At 46.6% G+C, this 21900-nt stretch overlaps 1 protein-coding gene across 1 annotated transcript in view; it reads left to right on the top strand.

Moving 5' to 3' along the window:
* Positions 1–21900, top strand: part of LOC122941089 (alpha-2-macroglobulin-like protein 1) — a 179359-nt gene that overhangs the window by 83899 nt on the left and 73560 nt on the right. Inside the window, 5 exon segments of the mRNA XM_044298085.1 lie at positions 8717–8812; positions 9397–9405; positions 9408–9586; positions 14842–15067; positions 16166–16292. Of these exon segments, the coding sequence (XP_044154020.1) occupies positions 8717–8812; positions 9397–9405; positions 9408–9586; positions 14842–15067; positions 16166–16292 (637 nt within the window).

Raw genomic sequence — 21900 nt, 5'->3', positions numbered from 1 at the left:
TCTGATTAGCGTAGGGAGAGGTTGCGGCTGCGACAGTAGGGCGAGATTAGGCAGATTAACTCCTCCAAAGGACTTGATTAACTGATCGATCTGCAGCTGTGGATCATTGAGCTGCTGATCCTCAATTGCTCACTGTTTTTAGGCTGCACAGACCGTTTGTCAGTCTCATTTTTCTGGGGTGATCGGCGGCCATTTTGTGTCTTGTGGTGCGCCAGCACAAGCTGCGACCAAGTGCATTTAACCCTCAATGGTGTGGTTGTTTTTTGGCTAAAGCCTACATCAGGGTGAAGCTGTCACACCAAGTGCATTTATCCAGCAATAGTCTGTTCATTTTTTGGCCATATACAAAATCAGGGGCAAGCTGCGCCTGTCACCAAGTGCATTTAACCCTCAATGGTGTGGTTGTTTTTTGGCTAAAGCCTACATCAGGGTGAAGCTGTGACACCAAGTGCATTTAACCAGCAATAGTCTGTTCATTTTTTGGCCATATACAAAATCAGGGGCAAGCTGCGCCTGTCACCAAGTGCATTTAACCCTCAATGGTGTGGTTGTTTTTTGGCTAAAGCCTACATCAGGGTGAAGCTGTCACACCAAGTGCATTTAACCAGCAATAGTCTGTTCATTTTTTGGCCATATACAAAATCAGGGGCAAGCTGCGCCTGTCACCAAGTGCATTTAACCCTCAATGGTGTGGTTGTTTTTTGGCTAAAGCCTACATCAGGGTGAAGCTGTCACACCAAGTGCATTTAACCAGCAATAGTCTGTTTATTTTTTGGCCATATCCCAGTCTAATTCTGTCACTAAATCCATACCGGTCACCCAGCGCCTAAATACTAGGCCTCAAATTTATATCCAGCTAAATCTGTCCCTAGTGCTGTAGCTGGGCGAGTTATTTAGTGTCCGTTCAAGCACATTTCTTGTTCTGGGTTGAAATACAATTCCCAATTTAGCAATTTCATAATTTAGTGGTTCCTGCTATATCAGAGCTATTTGAAATCTATCCCAAAAAGGGTATATAATATTGAAGGTGCACATTGGGTCATTCAGAATAACTTCACACACACCCGCTACTGTGTATTTCCAAGTCTAATTCTGTCACTAAACCCATACCTGTCACCCAGCGCCTAAATACTAGGCCTCAAATTTAAATCCCTCTAAATCTCTCGTTACCCACCGCTGTACTGTTGTTGCTGGGCAAGATATTTAGTGTCCGTCAAAGCACATTTTTTGTTCTGGGTTGAAGTACAATTCCCAATTTAGCAATTTCATAATTTAGTGGTTTCTGCTATATCAGAGCTATTTGAAATCTATCCCTAAAAGGGTATATAATATTGAAGGTGCACATAGGGTCATTCAGAATAACTTCACACACACGCTTCTGTGCATTTCCAAGTCTAATTCTGTCACTAAATCCATACCGGTCACCCAGCGCCTAAATACTAGGCCTCAAATTTATATCCCGCTGAATTTGAATACAATACATTGGGCCAAATAATATATTTGTTGTTGTGGTGAACCATAACAATGAGAAAAACATCTAGTAAGGGACGCGGACGTGGACATGGTCGTGGTGGTGTTAGTGGACCCTCTGGTGCTGGGAGAGGACGTGGCCGTTCTGCCACATCCACACGTCCTAGTTTACCAACTACCTCAGGTCCCAGTAGCCGCCAGAATTTACAGCGATATATGGTGGGGCCCAATGCCGTTCTAAGGATGGTAAGGCCTGAGCAGGTACAGGCATTAGTCAATTGGGTGGCCGACAGTGGATCCAGCACGTTCACATTATCTCCCACCCAGTCTTCTGCAGAAAGCGCACAGATGGCGCCTGAAAACCAACCCCATCAGTCTGTCACATCACCCCCATGCATACCAGGGAAACTGTCTCAGCCTCAAGTTATGCAGCAGTCTCTTATGCTGTTTGAAGACTCCGCTGGCAGGGTTTCCCAAGGGCATCCACCTAGCCCTTCCCCAGCGGTGAAAGACATAGAATGCACTGACGCACAACCACTTATGTTTCCTGATGATGAGGACATGGGAATACCACCTCAGCATGTCTCTGATGATGACGAAACACAGGTGCCAACTGCTGCGTCTTTCTGCAGTGTGCAGACTGAACAGGAGGTCAGGGATCAAGACTGGGTGGAAGACGATGCAGGGGACGATGAGGTCCTAGACCCCACATGGAATGAAGGTCGTGCCACTGACTTTCACAGTTCGGAGGAAGAGGCAGTGGTGAGACCGAGCCAACAGCGTAGCAAAAGAGGGAGCAGTGGGCAAAAGCAGAACACCCGCCGCCAAGAGACTCCGCCTGCTACTGACCGCCGCCATCTGGGACCGAGCACCCCAAAGGCAGCTTCAAGGAGTTCCCTGGCATGGCACTTCTTCAAACAATGTGCTGACGACAAGACCCGAGTGGTTTGCACGCTGTGCCATCAGAGCCTGAAGCGAGGCATTAACGTTCTGAACCTGAGCACAACCTGCATGACCAGGCACCTGCATGCAAAGCATGAACTGCAGTGGAGTAAACACCTTAAAACCAAGGAAGTCACTCAGGCTCCCCCTGCTACCTCTTCTGCTGCTGCCGCCTCGGCCTATTCTGCTGCTGCCGCCTCGGCCTCTTCCTCCGCCTCTGGAGGAACGTTGGCACCTGCCGCCCAGCAAACAGGGGATGTACCACCAACACCACCACCACCACCTCCGTCACCAAGCGTCTCAACCATGTCACACGCCAGCGTTCAGCTCTCCATCTCACAAACATTTGATAGAAAGCGTAAATTCCCACCTAGCCACCCTCGATCCCTGGCCCTGAATGCCAGCATTTCTAAACTACTGGCCTATGAAATGCTGTCATTTAGGCTGGTGGACACAGACAGCTTCAAACAGCTCATGTCGCTTGCTGTCCCACAGTATGTTGTTCCCAGCCGGCACTACTTCTCCAAGAGAGCCGTGCCTTCCCTGCACAACCAAGTATCCGATAAAATCAAGTGTGCACTGCGCAACGCCATCTGTGGCAAGGTCCACCTAACCACAGATACGTGGACCAGTAAGCACGGCCAGGGACGCTATATCTCCCTAACTGCACACTGGGTAAATGTAGTGGCAGCTGGGCCCCAGGCGGAGAGCTGTTTGGCGCACGTCCTTCCGCCGCCAAGGATCGCAGGGCAACATTCTTTCCTCCTGTTGCCACCTCCTCCTTCTCGGCTTCCTCCTCCTCTTCTTCCACCTGCTCATCCAGTCAGCCACACACCTTCACCACCAACTTCAGCACAGCCCGGGGTAAACGTCAGCAGGCCATTCTGAAACTCATATGTTTGGGGGACAGGCCCCACACCGCACAGGAGTTGTGGCGGGGTATAGAACAACAGACCGACGAGTGGTTGCTGCCGGTGAGCCTCAAGCCCGGCCTGGTGGTGTGTGATAATGGGCGAAATCTCGTTGCAGCTCTGGGACTAGCCAATTTGACGCACATCCCTTGCTTGGCGCATGTGCTGAATTTGGTGGTGCAGAAGTTCATTCACAACTACCCCGACATGTCAGAGCTGCTGCATAAAGTGCGGGCCGTCTGTTCGCGCTTCCGGCGTTCACATCCTGCCGCTGCTCGCCTGTCTGCGCTACAGCGTAACTTCGGCCTTCCCGCTCACCGCCTCATATGCGACGTGCCCACCAGGTGGAACTCCACCTTGCACATGCTGGACAGACTGTGCGAGCAGCAGCAGGCCATAGTGGAGTTTCAGCTGCAGCACGCACGGGTCAGTCGCACTACAGAACAGCACCACTTCACCACCAATGACTGGGCCTCCATGCGAGACCTGTGTGCCCTGTTGCGCTGTTTCGAGTACTCCACCAACATGGCCAGTGGCGATGACACCGTTATCAGCGTTACAATACCACTTCTATGTCTCCTTGAGAAAACACTTAGGGCGATGATGGAACAGGAGGTGGCCCAGGAGGAGGAGGAGGAGGATGAGGAAGAGGGGTCATTTTTAGCACTTTCAGGCCAGTCTCTTCGAAGTGACTCAGAGGGAGGTTTTTTGCAACAGCAGAGGCCAGGTACAAATGTGGCCAGCCAGGGCCCACTACTGGAGGACGAGGAGGACGAGGATGAGGAGGAGGTGGAGGAGGATGAGGATGAAGCATGGTCACAGCGGGGTGGCACCCAACGCAGCTCGGGTCCATCACTGGTGCGTGGCTGGGGGGAAAGGCAGGACGATGACGATACGCCTCCCACAGAGGACAGCTTGTCCTTACCCCTGGGCAGCCTGGCACACATGAGCGACTACATGCTGCAGTGCCTGCGCAACGACAGCAGAGTTGCCCACATTTTAACCTGTGCGGACTACTGGGTTGCCACCCTGCTGGATCCACGCTACAAAGACAATGTGCCCACCTTACTTCCTGCACTGGAGCGTGATAGGAAGATGCGCGAGTACAAGCGCACGTTGGTAGACGCGCTACTGAGAGCATTCCCAAATGTCACAGGGGAACAAGTGGAAGCCCAAGGCCAAGGCAGAGGAGGAGCAAGAGGTCGCCAAGGCAGCTGTGTCACGGCCAGCTCCTCTGAGGGCAGGGTTAGCATGGCAGAGATGTGGAAAACTTTTGTCAACACGCCACAGCTAACTGCACCACCACCTGATACGCAACGTGTTAGCAGGAGGCAACATTTCACTAACATGGTGGAACAGTACGTGTGCACACCCCTCCACGTACTGACTGATGGTTCGGCCCCATTCAACTTCTGGGTCTCTAAATTGTCCACGTGGCCAGAGCTAGCCTTTTATGCCTTGGAGGTGCTGGCCTGCCCGGCAGCCAGCGTTTTGTCTGAACGTGTATTCAGCACGGCAGGGGGCGTCATTACAGACAAACGCAGCCGCCTGTCTACAGCCAATGTGGACAAGCTGACGTTCATAAAAATGAACCAGGCATGGATCCCACAGGACCTGTCCGTCCCTTGTCCAGATTAGACATTAACTACCTCCCCATAACCATATATTATTGGACTCCAGGGCACTTCCTCATTCAATCCTATTTTTATTTTCATTTTACCATTATATTGCGATGCTACCCAAAGTTGAATGAACCTCTCCTCTGCCTGTGTGCTAGGCCTAAATATATGCCAATGGACTGTTGCAGTGGTGGCTGACATGAAGCCTGATTCTCTGCTATGACATGCAGACTAATTCTCTGCTGACATGAAGCCAGATTGTCTGTTACGGGACCTCTCTCCTCTGCCTGGGTGCTGGGCCTAAATTTATGACAATGGACTGTTGCAGTGGTGGCTGACGTGAAGCCTGATTCTCTGCTATGACATGCAGACTGATTCTCTGCTGACATGAAGCCAGATCCTCTGTTACGGGACCTCTCTCCTCTGCCTGGGTGCTGGGCCTAAATTTATGACAATGGACTGTTGCAGTGGTGGCTGACGTGAAGCCTGATTCTCTGCTATGACATGCAGACTGATTCTCTGCTGACATGAAGCCAGATCCTCTGTTACGGGACCTCTCTCCTCTGCCTGGGTGCTGGGCCTGAATATATGCCAATGGACTGTTGCAGTGGTGGGTGACGTGAAGCCTCATTCTCTGCTATGACATGCAGACTAATTCTCTGCTGACATGAAGCCAGATTGTCTGTTACGGGACCTTTCTCCTCTGCCTGGGTTCTGGGCCTAAATTTATGAAAATTGACTCTTACAGTGGTGGGTGACGTGAAGCCTGATTCTCTGCTATGATATGAAGACTGATTCTCTGCTGACATGAAGCCAGATTGTCTGTTACGGGACCTTTCTCCTCTGCCTGGGTTCTGGGCCTAAATTTATGAAAATTGACTCTTACAGTGGTGGGTGACGTGAAGCCTGATTCTCTGCTATGATATGAAGACTGATTCTCTGCTGACATGAAGCCAGATTGTCTGTTACGGGACCTTTCTCCTCTGCCTGGGTTCTGGGCCTAAATTTATGAAAATTGACTCTTACAGTGGTGGGTGACGTGAAGCCTGATTCTCTGCTATGATATGAAGACTGATTCTCTGCTGACATGAAGCCAGATTGTCTGTTACGGGACCTTTCTCCTCTGCCTGGGTTCTGGGCCTAAATTTATGAAAATTGACTCTTACAGTGGTGGGTGACGTGAAGCCTGATTCTCTGCTATGATATGAAGACTGATTCTCTGCTGACATGAAGCCAGATTGTCTGTTACGGGACCTTTCTCCTCTGCCTGGGTTCTGGGCCTAAATTTATGAAAATTGACTCTTACAGTGGTGGGTGACGTGAAGCCTGATTCTCTGCTATGATATGAAGACTGATTCTCTGCTGACATGAAGCCAGATTGTCTGTTACGGGACCTTTCTCCTCTGCCTGGGTTCTGGGCCTAAATTTATGAAAATTGACTCTTACAGTGGTGGGTGACGTGAAGCCTGATTCTCTGCTATGATATGAAGACTGATTCTCTGCTGACATGAAGCCAGATTGTCTGTTACGGGACCTTTCTCCTCTGCCTGGGTTCTGGGCCTAAATTTATGAAAATTGACTCTTACAGTGGTGGGTGACGTGAAGCCTGATTCTCTGCTATGATATGAAGACTGATTCTCTGCTGACATGAAGACAGATTCTCTGTTACGGGACCTCTCTCCTCTGCCTGTGTGTGTGCTGGGCCTAAATATATGCCAATGGACTGTTGCAGTGGTGGCTGACGTGAAGCCTCATTCTCTGCTATGACATGCAGACTGATTCTCTGCTGACATGAAGCCAGATCCTCTGTTACGGGACCTCTCTCCTCTGCCTGGGTGCTGGGCCTAAATTTATGACAATGGACTGTTGCAGTGGTGGCTGACGTGAAGCCTGATTCTCTGCTATGACATGCAGACTGATTCTCTGCTGTCATGAAGCCAGATTGTCTGTTACGGGACCTTTCTCCTCTACCTGGGTTCTGGGCCTAAATTTATGAAAATTGACTCTTACAGTGGTGGGTGACGTGAAGCCTGATTCTCTGCTATGATATGAAGACTGATTCTCTGCTGACATGAAGCCAGATTGTCTGTTACGGGACCTTTCTCCTCTGCCTGGGTTCTGGGCCTAAATTTATGAAAATTGACTCTTACAGTGGTGGGTGACGTGAAGCCTGATTCTCTGCTATGATATGAAGACTGATTCTCTGCTGACATGAAGCCAGATTGTCTGTTACGGGACCTTTCTCCTCTGCCTGGGTTCTGGGCCTAAATTTATGAAAATTGACTCTTACAGTGGTGGGTGACGTGAAGCCTGATTCTCTGCTATGATATGAAGACTGATTCTCTGCTGACATGAAGCCAGATTGTCTGTTACGGGACCTTTCTCCTCTGCCTGGGTTCTGGGCCTAAATTTATGAAAATTGACTCTTACAGTGGTGGGTGACGTGAAGCCTGATTCTCTGCTATGATATGAAGACTGATTCTCTGCTGACATGAAGCCAGATTGTCTGTTACGGGACCTTTCTCCTCTGCCTGGGTTCTGGGCCTAAATTTATGAAAATTGACTCTTACAGTGGTGGGTGACGTGAAGCCTGATTCTCTGCTATGATATGAAGACTGATTCTCTGCTGACATGAAGACAGATTCTCTGTTACGGGACCTCTCTCCTCTGCCTGTGTGTGTGCTGGGCCTAAATATATGCCAATGGACTGTTGCAGTGGTGGCTGACGTGAAGCCTCATTCTCTGCTATGACATGCAGACTAATTCTCTGCTGACATGAAGACAGATTCTCTGTTACGGGACCTCTCTCCTCTGCCTGTGTGTGTGCTGGGCCTAAATATATGCCAATGGACTGTTGCAGTGGTGGCTGACGTGAAGCCTCATTCTCTGCTATGACATGCAGACTAATTCTCTGCTGACATGAAGCCAGATTGTCTGTTACGGGACCTCTCTCCTCTGCCTGTGTGTGTGCTGGGCCTAAATATATGCCAATGGACTGTTGCAGTGGTGGCTGACGTGAAGCCTCATTCTCTGCTATGACATGCAGACTAATTCTCTGCTGACATGAAGACAGATTCTCTGTTACGGGACCTCCCTCCTCTGCCTGGGTGCTGGGCCTAAATATATGCCAATGGACTGTTGCAGTGGTGGCTGACGTGAAGCCTCATTCTCTGCTATGACATGCAGACTAATTCTCTGCTGACATGAAGACAGATTCTCTGTTACGGGACCTCTCTCCTCTGCCTGGGTGCCGGGGCCTAAATATCTGAGAATGGACTGTTCCAGTGGTGGGTGACGGGAAGCCAGATTCTCTGCTATGGAACCTCTCTCCAATTGATTTTGGTTAATTTTTATTTATTTAATTTTTATTTTAATTCATTTCCCTATCCACATTTGTTTGCAGGGGATTTACCTACATGTTGCTGCCTTTTGCAGCCCTCTAGCTCTTTCCTGGGCTGTTTTACAGCCTTTTTAGTGCCGAAAAGTTCGGGTCCCCATTGACTTCAATGGGGTTCGGGTTCGGGACGAAGTTCGGATCGGGTTCGGATCCCGAACCCGAACATTTCCGGGATGTTCGGCCGAACTTCTCGAACCCGAACATCCAGGTGTTCGCTCAACTCTATTTATGACCTCTTAGTAGTTTAACTTTGGCTAAAAGTTTTTTTGTGCCGATTGTCTAATAAATCTTATCTCTGTGAAATGCAATCATAAACATAAATTGCCTCCAAAGGTGTACATAGCCTTTAATTATTATACTTTTAATTACAATTACAGGACATGCAATTAAAAATAATCACAAGTGCTGAAATAAAAAAACCTGTAAATTGCCCGATTCCAGAAGAAGAGATATACCAGGAATGCCATTTGCAGGTAATACAAATAGGCTTGGGCTACGCTACACAGTGAGTTGTATGATGGTATATCTTGTGAACTGCAGCTGTCATTCGGTGGTCTTATAGACCACAGTCAGGACGGCTAGACCTTGGCTTTAAACAGAATCTGTCACGAGCATCTTCTATATCAAACTGACACATAGATGTGGTTCACTTGATTAAAGTACTTTTTCTTAATATGCAAACTAGGCCTCTGGTATAATAAGAAAGTTACCGTTGCTCATGTTACACCCAAGCTCCACTCCTCACTGTGGCCAGCCCCTTCCTGGCTGCTTTGATTGACAGAGCCAGGCAGTGAGAGAGTAGCTGGCCACAGTATGGAGTGGAGCTTGGGTGTAACAAGAGCAACAGTAATGCACTCATTGCACCAAATGCCTAATTTGCATATTAAGAAAAAGCATCATACAAATTATTGGGTCTGATAATTATTGCTTGTGTCTCTCTTTAGTATTATAAGTGCACAAGGGTGCATTGTGCAAAACAAGCTGTAGGTCTGTAGGGCTCAATAACATCTTGACAAGAAAATATAATGCTGTTTTTGTTTGTTTTTTATTATTATTGGTGGTCCTGGAGTTCCCATTCCAGTTGGTATGCCAGCAGGTGTAGGTGGAATCGCTTCTGCTGCTGGCGTTGTGCCTGCTTTAGGAAGCTTCCCTGGGTATGGCAATGAAATTCCAGATTTCCAAGAAAAACTGGGGGTCATTAGAAAGCATTTTCCAGAGACTTGGATATGGGAGTTGACACCTATTGGGTGAGTAAATGGATAGTAAAAAAACAAACATATTTAGAATTTTACTTTCCCATCTGTGGTTTTCTTGGTATGTTCTTATTCTTTTTTACTCTTTGCATTAGGGTATTTTATTTTTTTTGCCTTACCATGCTTTATGGGATTACATTATTTTGTAGATCATTTGGGGCTATTTGTATTTTAGTCAATTTCATACTTGATATATTCGCTTTATTTTGATCTGTTAACCGTTTGCAGTGGATTAATTGTGATCATATTCATTAGAGATGAGCAAATATTTCTAAAAATCGATTCGCCAATTTGCTGAATTTTTGGGGAAAAATTTGCTTCAATCCGAATACATTTGCGGTGAATTACATAAAAAAAAACTGCTATTTCCTAGCTGCAGAGAGCCTTTATAGGGGTGTAGAACACTGTGCCTTGCTGTAACATGTATAGGGAGTCTGCTGTGGTAGTGAAATAATACTGAGTCAGTATGTCATGCAGATGACAGGGGTCGCTCTTAGAATCCCTGCATACTTCACTTGTTTGGGCAGTCACGGGGCCAAAACTGACCAAATAACTGAAGTATCAACTCAGCCTTACATGTCGATGCTAGCTTCAAGAAGAAGCGCACTCTTTTTACATCCTCGTCAGCTGATTCCACATAGATGTCTACAGAACCTGTTCTATTAAACGCTTATACAACTAGAGCTCCACTGACAGAGTGGAGAGGGTGTCAGCAATAAGTTTCTATTGACGTCACTGATTAATTTGCCCTTCCTATGATCCATCAGAACAATAAACCACAAAAAACGGATCCTGTCTGTGGAGCATACGCGTTCACTCGGTCAGCATTTTCTCAATAATCCATCAGTATTGCTAATGCCAAAAAAAAGGAGTGTATCTAAAACAGAGATAACACGTGAATGAAATATTTGCATGTCTTCTGTGTTTTGTACCCACTCCTGCTTTAGGCTACCAAATCATAAGCCAATTTTGATGGGACCATACAGGTCTTACAGCTGATACATAGACAAGATCCATTGTGCGTCTCATTTTTCCTTCCTTCTGATAGATCAGAAGAAAGGTCAAACAAATGATGATGTCAGCCTGGCCAAAATAGTGGACTAGTCGTGAAGTGGGGAGAGTGGTAACTGCATGAGAAGTCCACAGAGTGAACCTATGACATTATGGTGAGGTGGAAGCAGCATTAGGAGACTACAGAGTGGCCCAATGACGGGGTCTGGAGGTGGAAGCAGTATGAGGAGGCCACCGAGTGGCACAATGACAGAGTCTGGAGGTGGCAGCAGTATGAGGAGGCCACCGAGTGGCACAATGACACAGTCTGGAGTTGTCAGCATCAGGAGAAGGCCACCAAGTGGCACAATGACAGTCTGGAGGTGGCAGCAGTATGAGGAGGCCACAGAGTGGCACAATGACCGAGTCTTGAGGTGGCGGCAGAAAGAAGAGACCACAGAGCGGCACAATGACAAAGTCTGGAGTTGGCAGCAGTATGAGGAGGCCACCAAGTGGCACAATGACAGGTCTGGAGGGATGTGACAGCAGTGGCACAATGACCTTGTGTGGCGGTAGCGGCAGCAGCATGAGGAGACCTCAGAGGTGCCCAATGACAGAGTGTGGAGGTTGCAGCAGAATCAGGAGACCAAAGAGTGACCCAATGACAGAGTGTAGAGGTGGCAGCAGCAGCATCAGGAGGAGGCCACAGAGTGGCATAATGACTGAGTCTGGAGGTGGCGACAACAGCAGCATCAGGAGGATACCACAGAGTTGCAAGGTGACATAGTGTGGAGGCAGCAGCAGCAGCAGGATACCACAGAGTGGCAAGGTGACATAGTGTGGATATGGCAGCAGCATCAGGATACCACAGAGTGGCAAGGTGACATAGTGTGGATATGGCAGCAGCAGATGGATACCACAGAGTGGCCCAGTGACATAGTCTTGATTTAGCAGCAGCATGAGGAGACCACAGACTGGCAAGGTGAAATAGTGTGGATATGGAAGCAGCAGCATCAGGTTACCACAGAGTGGCAAGGTGACATAGTGTGGAGACGGCGGCAGCAGCAGCAGGATAGTGGATACCACAGAGTGGTAAGGTGACATACTGTGGATATGGCAGCAGCATCAGGATACCACAGAGTGATCCGGTGACATAGTGGAGCAGTGGGTGGCCATACCAATCCCCTCTGATGAAGGTGGGTGCCGCACTAAACACCCGCTCTGATGCCACACTACTGGCCAGGCAGGACAGCTTTTACAGGGCAAACTCGGCCAGTTACGGCCACAAATCCAGTTTGACTGCCCAGTAGTCCAGTGGATCTTCAAAGTGGGTTGGCAGGGTGCTGTCCAAGTATGCCACCACCAGTTCAGGTTCTGCTCCTGGTCTACCTGCTGCTGCTGGTGAGTAGTTTCTTCACTATGCGGGTGAAGAAAGCTACTCATTAGCTACTGCAGACTCAGGCTGCTGTTGATGGAGCTGGTATTGCTCCTGCCACCCCACCCCTCCCCAGCAGCCATGGCAGTGGAACGTGAGTGCAGAGGGCTTCCCCCAGTCAGAACTGCGATAGGATGGACGATGGCGCAGATAGGAAGCGGACAACTGACTACATAAGATGTCTCTGTAGTAGTTCAGTTTGTCCTCCCTTTCACTGGGTCTAAAAAAGGCCCCCATCCTGGACCGGAGGTTGTCACTACGCAAGCAAGTGAGCATGTATCGTGCCATTTGTGCAAGTGACTCGGAGGGACTCCCTGCCTCCATCTCCACTGCATACTGCCATGGTGTGTGTGGGTCCTCTGTCTTGTCTTCCTCATTTCCCTGTAGCTCCTCTGGCTGATGCTGAGCCTCCTCTCCTGTCACACCCATTTTGCTACACATTGCCTGTGCTCCAATGTCCCCCCCCCTCCTCCTCCTCTTCCAGTTCAGCCCCAACTAGACATGAAGCAGTGGAATGACGTCATTCATCCCGTAGTCCTGGCGACTAACAAATAACGTGGCATTCTCAAAGGGCCTGAGCAAACGCAAGAGCTGCCACTGGCTGACATCGAAGTTACACAGGGGAGTACTCCTGTCCGCTTGGATCATCAGGAAATTATTGAAGGCCTTTCTCTGCTCGTACAGTCGGTCCAATATATGGAGGGTGGAATTCCAACAGCTGTAGAGTCCACCACTTGGAAAGAGAGGGACTGCAGCACCAGCATCTTGGACAGGAGCATGTTCAGCTTCTGCGCCGTTGGATGCGTGCACGCATACTGCTTCGGTGATCGATTGCTGACAGAATGACTGACTAGGAGTAGGAGGAGCAGGAGCATCTGGACCAGGTGGTGGCACCTTGACTAGCTGAAACCGGGTGTGTGCCACTGGGTGATGCAGCGGTTGCTACGGCAGGCTGGAACACCAGTCCACATCGGAGCCATGGTTCTACCAGGCCACTGTATGGCGATGCTTCATATGTTGACGCAGAGCCATAGTGCCAAAATTGGCACCATGGCCAAGCTTCACCTTCTGCCCACAGATTCTACATATAACTGCCACACCGCCGAGTAGGTGATTCCCCCCCCAACAGTCTGCGCTGACTGACTGCTACCGCTGCTGCCTCCGTGAACCCCTCCACCACTACTTCCCAGGCAGGTAGGCTGCTGCAAAGCAAGTGGTCTACCTCCCACTGCTGCCACCCTTCTGACTCCCAGCCATGGTACCACCTTGCTGGCTCAGCCGCTGCCTCACAGGCAATCTGACACTTTCTTCTCCCGATGATGATAAAGACCCTTCTACACCCGGCTCCCAAGTGTGATCTGCTTCATCATTGTCGAGTAGTATCTGCATGTCACTGATGCCCTCCTCAACGGTCTGTGGGTCAGGAGCCTGACCGTTCGCAACACCAGCTCCCACGCCACTCTCCTCATCACTACTTGCCCACCTAGCGGAGGAAACAGCGGATGTCTCCTCCAGATTTTGGCTGGGCAGTAGCTGCTGACCGCCCTCTAGTAGCTCTTCCTTGCTGAAAAGTGGAGCTGAGCCTACAGCATATAATACTTCTTGCGGTGTGGGAACAGAAAAGGACAGAGGCAGGTTAAGGACAGGTGAGGGCACAGGGCCTGCTCCCGGGCCATGCCAACTAAGGTTGTGTCTGACAAACCCACCGACTGTTGGCTTGGGGTGTCTGATGTCACTTGGGATGAAGTGGATGACCGAGCTAACGAATCAAGAACCCCTGGGTTGCTGGTCAAGAAACGACTGCTAGATGACACGGGGAGCTCAGGCCTCTCGCTGCGACTCCTGCTGCCCGCTCCCTTACTCTGCTGCGACCTCTGCCTGCGCCAGAAACATTGAGGCCTCTGCCACTCCTCTGTGCATGGCCTGGCACTTCTCTGTCTGACATACTTTTAGCTGAACTAAATAAATTAAAAGCAAATTAAAAGTGCGTATATATTTTTCTTTCTGTACTGAAATAGCCCACTACACGCTTTCGCCACAAATAACTGCAACAGTGAAGTACGTATATATTTTTCATTTTGTACTGAAATACGCCACTAAACGCTTTCAACCCATATAACTCCAGAATTGAACTGCGTATATATTTTTCTTTTTCCACAGATAGAAGCCACTAAAAGATTTTCAACATAGCACTTACACCCCAAGAACAAATTGCTGGAATGACAGAGCTGTATAATGGCTATTTGGATCACAAATAATCTTTCCTTGTAAATCACTTTTCTAGCACTGTCCCTAGCGCCTTCTGATGTCTCTCCCTGCACTAAGATGCTGTGAAATGATTCCTCCCTATCCTTTCCCTGCACTTATAAATCGATTTTTTCCGGTTTTGTTTTTCGCAATGAGCTTTTTCCTATTGCTGTCCCTAGCGCCTTCTCACGTCTGTACTCCCATTATACTTTTTGCTGTTTATAGAAGCAAACAATCCACCTCAATCATAAACTAGAGAAACAGGATTCCAGCATCGAGCACAAAAATAAAATTATCAGGTTTTACCTGAGGTGGTACCACTGATGCGTTTCAGATTCAGACCTTGTATAGGTCCTTAATCTTAGCATAATGGCACCACTATGTGTGAAACCATTCAAATTAATAGGCAACATATCAGAATTCTAAGAATCAATCTTCCACAAATTAATGTACTCCTGGTTTGGGATTACAAACACTGATCAAAACACTGTGGTGAAATATTGTAATCTGAGACTGCTGGAGCGCAGTATGACTTATGTATTAATCATAATTGCCTGTGATTATTTTTATTTTTCAGTAACTCCGGGATGACTGAGCTTCATCACTTAGCTCCAGATACGATTACAGATTGGATGGCAGGAGCCATCTGTATGGGACCAAATGGGTTTGGTCTTTCACCCCCTGTATCCCTAAGAGTTTTCCAGCCATTCTTTGTGGAGCTTGCCTTGCCATACTCTGTGGTCCGAGGAGAGACATTTATTTTGAAAGCCTCTGTGTTTAATTACTTAAAGCAGTGCATAAAGGTGAGAAGAAAGTCATATTCTTATTATATCCTCCCAACTCACAAATCCACTGGTGTTGGTCAATGCTAAGCAAGCCTGGCTTTCACATTTTGCTGTAGGACACTGTACTTGTTGCATACTTGTGTAGCACATTAGTCTGCAGTACATAATGGGTGCTGGGGTTATAGCAGCAGGTAACCCACTTTAGGCTGCCCATGCACAAGAGACAAAAGTTGGTTGGAAACAGCGATCTTGTCCCTTTTCGGCCAACTGTCATTTAAAGAAACTAGCACAAACTATCATTCGCGATGGCAGACTCTTATCTGGTAATAATGTAATTGGCCATGTGGAAAATCTTGAATGTTGTTGTTGGCTGAAACTGCACATTTATGGCATGATTGGCCTGAATTTGCCTGATCAATTGCTATTGTACCCAAGGACCAGAAAGTCAATACTGATTCTCTGGTCGGCCAGTTTAGCCTGGGATGGTGCTGGTGGGATCATTCTTACGAACAATCCCTTGGATGACTAATCAACGGCAATGTGGCTGATCATTATCTCATGTGTGTGGCCAGCTTATGCCTGGGAGGCCACTACACTGCGAGATGTACAACAGCATTATAAATGGGCAGTACAATGGCACATATTTGGTTAGGAACAATGAAATATGTTAAATGAACAATCATTTTGTAAATATTATGGTCTACTGTCTCTCAGTTGTCTCCAACCTGTGGCTTTACAGGGTGGGAGACGTAGTTTCTCAACAATGGAAAGCCACCGGTTGGAGGCGAAACAAAATAATTTGATAACTTTGGATGGTATATGATCTCATAATCAGATAGATGATGGACCAAAGTAGAGTTTTTGCATCTGACACACTATCTTGAAGGCCACCAACTTCTAGATAAATCTAAGTGCTTTCAACTAATTATGGTCTTCTCAAACAAATGTCGACCTGCATCATTGGTCATATTGTTTTCATGCTTATATACATTTTTACCTTTTTGACAAAAAAATGAATTGCATATACCAGTTGCTTATAATAGGTGTGATTGTCTCTGCTTTGCAATCTTTGGTACACAGTGATTTCTACTGTGTTTTTTTTTGGGGGGGGAGCAGGTCCAAACTACTTTGTTATCTTCCATTGAGCTAGAACTGGAAGCCTGCCCCGGATGTCAGTACGGCAGCTGCCTGTGTGCAGAGGAAAGCAAAACATTTCACTGGAACATGAAAGCTGCCAAACTAGGTGATGAATAAAGCTTTGTTCAAATATGACTATGACTAAGCCTATGTTGACATCTGTGCCAAGGGCTCGATTAGGGAACTACATATGAAAAAAAACAAGACAAAGTAGCACAACATGCTTCACTATTTGGTGCAGCAGAAGGGCTCATTCACACAACCGTGCCATGTTTTGCACTATAATTTTTGCGGGGCCACGGAACAAAGCAATGTGGCTCCATTGAAGTGAATGCGGCTCGGGTGCAGAACCAAACCAAGGTCATGTGAATGAGCCCGAATGATGATGAAAACCCACAGACCCTGTAATAATCAATGGGGTTTGTTGGACACTGTTGTTGTTTGTCAACTGCCATTTTTCCCTTTTCCTGTTGAATTGAATCTATGGCTTAGCAGTTTATTTTACAGCGATTTTTTTTTATCTGCAATGGAAGTACATTACATTACGCACCAGCTGTATTGTTTTTTTCAAACTCAATCTGAGCTCAAAAAATATTGCAATGGATCATGTAAAAAATGATCACAATGGAATTGGCAAAGACTCATGTATTCCTTTACATATGGAGTCAGTAGGGCTAGCTTAGTGTAGTGGAAAGAGAATGAACCCTAATGGTAGTGTCAATGGAACCTAAGGGCATGTTCACACTTTATCACATGTCCATGCATTATTTCCAGCAGGAGAAATGGAAATTGGACAGGCTCATTCATAGACTGAGCATCAGCCTTGGAGGCTCCATTTTGGTCTCATTCCAATGGAAAGAAACTCTGAAAACGTAATAACGTTCAGTGGTTTAATAGTTTGTGGGCTTATAAGGAAAAGTGTCCTTGTAGGTGCTATGGATGTCTTAGCGCCTTTGTTTGAGATTTGCCCTTTATAAGCCACTAGCTGAAGGACCCGGACCTGGCTTTGCACGGGTATATTTAATCAATTTCATTTAATATTTGTGTGTATCATTAAAAGATATAGACAGTATCCACTATAACAGTGACATCTACAGCACCCCGCCCCCTTAACAGTGACCTCCACAGCCCGCACCCCTTAACACTGACCCCCCCACAGTGCCCCGTCTCCTTAAAATGGGACCTCCACAGCAGCCCACCCCCTTAACTATGACCATTACAGCAGCCTGCCCCTTTAACAGTGAGTACCCCACAGTACCCCACTGCCTTAACAGTGACCTCCATAGAGCTCCGTTCCCTTAAAATATGACGTCCACAACACCCCACCCCCTTAACAGTAATTAAAACAGGCTTTGTTCAACTGTAGAACAGAAAATGGTGCATCATAGGGTAATATAGTCTTGAATAGAAAATAAGTAGTATCTCCGAAAATGGAGGCTCACCTGGTGGAGTTGTGCTAGATTAGGCACAACTCTAATGTAGGCATATATCGGGTTGGCAAAAGCCCCTCACGGCGGATGGTATGCAGCCCGGGATAGATACTTCTGATCAGGGATGCCTGGAATCCCTCAGAAAGCCAGTAGTTCAGTATAGAATAGGACTGTCCCACGGCGGAAAAAACACCCAGTGGTTGGATTAGATTAGGGGTTCTTTTTGTTGAGCAAGCGGTACAACGCGTTTCGGGGATATACCCCTTTTTCAGGTACAAATAACTTGCATACATAAAAGCAAATTGCATACATTTAAATACATTTTGAAAAACTGCCCAAAACACAGGGGGCGGGATTGGGGTGGGTCAGTGGGCAGTGCTGGGAAAGCTCTCAAAGCTTGCAACAAATAATAATGTGCCAAAAACAGAAATTTTATTTTTCCTAGTTTCCCTTTAAGTCTACAAAAATAAAAAAAAACGCTTTTATGTATGCAAGTTATTTGTACTTGAAGAGAAGAAGGGGTATATCCCCGAAACGCGTTGTAACGCTTGCTCAATAAAAAGAACCCTTAATCGAATCCAACCACTGGGTGGTTTTTGCGCCGTGGGACATTCCTATTCTATTCTGAACCCCCTTAACAGTGACCTCTACAGCACCCCGCTGCCTTAACAGTGACCTCACAGTACCCCGCTGCCCATTTATAGTGGCCTCCAAGTCCCTTCCTCCCTTAACAGTGACCTCCACAGTGGCCTGCCCCCTTAACAGTAACAGCCAGAGGGCCCTCCCCTTTAACAGTGACCTCCACAGCGACCGCCCCTTTATTAGTGACCTCCACAGTACCCCATCTCGTTAACATTGATTTTCACAATAACTCACCCCTTTACCAGTGACATCCATAGAGCTCCGTTCCCTTAAAATATGACTTCCACAACACTCCACCCCCTTAACAGTAACCTCTACAGCACCCCGCCCCTTAACACTGACCTCCATAGCAGTCCGTCCCCTTAACTGTATTAATAGGGATGAGCGAACTCGAACTGTATAGTTCGGGTTCGTACCGAATTTTGGGGTGTCCGTGACACGGACCCGAACCCGGACATTTTCGTAAAAGTCCGGGTTCGGGTTCGGTGTTCGTCGCTTTCTTGGCGCTTTTGTGACGCTTTCTTGGCGCTTTTTGAAAGGCTGCAAAGCAGCCAATCAACAAGCGTCATACTACTTGCCCCAAGAGGCCATCACAGCCATGCCTACTATTGGCATGGCTGTGATTGGCCAGAGCACCATGTGACCCAGCCTCTATTTAAGCTGGAGTCACATAGCGCCGCCCGTCACTCTGCTCTGATTAGCGTAGGGAGAGGTTGCGGCTGCGACAGTAGGGCGAGATTAGGCAGATTAACTCCTCCAAAGGACTTGATTAACTGATCGATCTGCAGCTGTGGATCATTGAGCTGCTGATCCTCAATTGCTCACTGTTTTTAGGCTGCACAGACCGTTTGTCAGTCTCATTTTTCTGGGGTGATCGGCGGCCATTTTGTGTCTTGTGGTGCGCCAGCACAAGCTGCGACCAAGTGCATTTAACCCTCAATGGTGTGGTTGTTTTTTGGCTAAAGCCTACATCAGGGTGAAGCTGTCACACCAAGTGCATTTAACCAGCAATAGTCTGTTTATTTTTTGGCCATATCCCAGTCTAATTCTGTCACTAAATCCATACCGGTCACCCAGCGCCTAAATACTAGGCCTCAAATTTATATCCAGCTAAATCTGTCCCTAGTGCTGTAGCTGGGCGAGTTATTTAGTGTCCGTTCAAGCACATTTCTTGTTCTGGGTTGAAATACAATTCCCAATTTAGCAATTTCATAATTTAGTGGTTCCTGCTATATCAGAGCTATTTGAAATCTATCCCAAAAAGGGTATATAATATTGAAGGTGCACATTGGGTCATTCAGAATAACTTCACACACACGCTTCTGTGCATTTCCAAGTCTAATTCTGTCACTAAATCCATACCGGTGACCCAGCGCCTAAATACTAGGCCTCAAATTTAAATCCCTCTAAATCTCTCGTTACCCACCGCTGTACTGTTGTTGCTGGGCAAGATATTTAGTGTCCGTCAAAGCACATTTTTTGTTCTGGGTTGAAGTACAATTCCCAATTTAGCAATTTCATAATTTAGTGGTTTCTGCTATATCAGAGCTATTTGAAATCTATCCCTAAAAGGGTATATAATATTGAAGGTGCACATTGGGTCATTCAGAATAACTTCACACACACGCTTCTGTGCATTTCCAAGTCTAATTCTGTCACTAAATCCATACCGGTGACCCAGCGCCTAAATACTAGGCCTCAAATTTAAATCCCTCTAAATCTCTCGTTACCCACCGCTGTACTGTTGTTGCTGGGCAAGATATTTAGTGTCCGTCAAAGCACATTTTTTGTTCTGGGTTGAAGTACAATTCCCAATTTAGCAATTTCATAATTTAGTGGTTTCTGCTATATCAGAGCTATTTGAAATCTATCCCTAAAAGGGTATATAATATTGAAGGTGCACATTGGGTCATTCAGAATAACTTCACACACACGCTTCTGTGCATTTCCAAGTCTAATTCTGTCACTAAATCCATACCGGTGACCCAGCGCCTAAATACTAGGCCTCAAATTTAAATCCCTCTAAATCTCTCGTTACCCACCGCTGTACTGTTGTTGCTGGGCAAGATATTTAGTGTCCGTCAAAGCACATTTTTTGTTCTGGGTTGAAGTACAATTCCCAATTTAGCAATTTCATAATTTAGTGGTTTCTGCTATATCAGAGCTATTTGAAATCTATCCCTAAAAGGGTATATAATATTGAAGGTGCACATAGGGTCATTCAGAATAACTTCACACACACGCTTCTGTGCATTTCCAAGTCTAATTCTGTCACTAAATCCATACCGGTGACCCAGCGCCTAAATACTAGGCCTCAAATTTAAATCCCTCTAAATCTCTCGTTACCCACCGCTGTACTGTTGTTGCTGGGCAAGATATTTAGTGTCCGTCAAAGCACATTTTTTGTTCTGGGTTGAAGTACAATTCCCAATTTAGCAATTTCATAATTTAGTGGTTTCTGCTATATCAGAGCTATTTGAAATCTATCCCTAAAAGGGTATATAATATTGAAGGTGCACATTGGGTCATTCAGAATAACTTCACACACACGCTTCTGTGCATTTCCAAGTCTAATTCTGTCACTAAATCCATACCGGTGACCCAGCGCCTAAATACTAGGCCTCAAATTTAAATCCCTCTAAATCTCTCGTTACCCACCGCTGTACTGTTGTTGCTGGGCAAGATATTTAGTGTCCGTCAAAGCACATTTTTTGTTCTGGGTTGAAGTACAATTCCCAATTTAGCAATTTCATAATTTAGTGGTTCCTGCTATATCAGAGCTATTTGGAATCTATCCCTAAAAGGGTATATAATATTGAAGGTGCACATTGGGTCATTCAGAATAACTTCACACACACCCGCTACTGTGTATTTCCAAGTCTAATTCTGTCACTAAATCCATACCGGTGACCCAGCGCCTAAATACTAGGCCTCAAATTTAAATCCCTCTAAATCTCTCGTTACCCACCGCTGTACTGTTGTTGCTGGGCAAGATATTTAGTGTCCGTCAAAGCACATTTTTTGTTCTGGGTTGAAGTACAATTCCCAATTTAGCAATTTCATAATTTAGTGGTTTCTGCTATATCAGAGCTATTTGAAATCTATCCCTAAAAGGGTATATAATATTGAAGGTGCACATTGGGTCATTCAGAATAACTTCACACACACGCTTCTGTGCATTTCCAAGTCTAATTCTGTCACTAAATCCATACCTGTCACCCAGCGCCTAAATACTAGGCCTCAAATTTAAATCCCTCTAAATCTCTCGTTACCACCGCTGTACTGTTGTTGCTGGGCAAGATATTTAGTGTCCGTCAAAGCACATTTTTTGTTCTGGGTTGAAGTACAATTCCCAATTTAGCAATTTCATAATTTAGTGGTTTCTGCTATATCAGAGCTATTTGAAATCTATCCCTAAAAGGGTATATAATATTGAAGGTGCACATTGGGTCATTCAGAATAACTTCACACACACGCTTCTGTGCATTTCCAAGTCTAATTCTGTCACTAAATCCATACCGGTGACCCAGCGCCTAAATACTAGGCCTCAAATTTAAATCCCTCTAAATCTCTCGTTACCCACCGCTGTACTGTTGTTGCTGGGCAAGATATTTAGTGTCCGTCAAAGCACATTTTTTGTTC

The sequence above is a fragment of the Bufo gargarizans genome, chromosome 6 (assembly GCF_014858855.1).
Source record: "Bufo gargarizans isolate SCDJY-AF-19 chromosome 6, ASM1485885v1, whole genome shotgun sequence".
Classification (NCBI taxonomy): Eukaryota; Metazoa; Chordata; class Amphibia; order Anura; family Bufonidae; genus Bufo; species Bufo gargarizans.
Note: the sequence above shows the minus strand (reverse complement) of the source record. Positions and strands in the feature narration are given on the sequence as shown.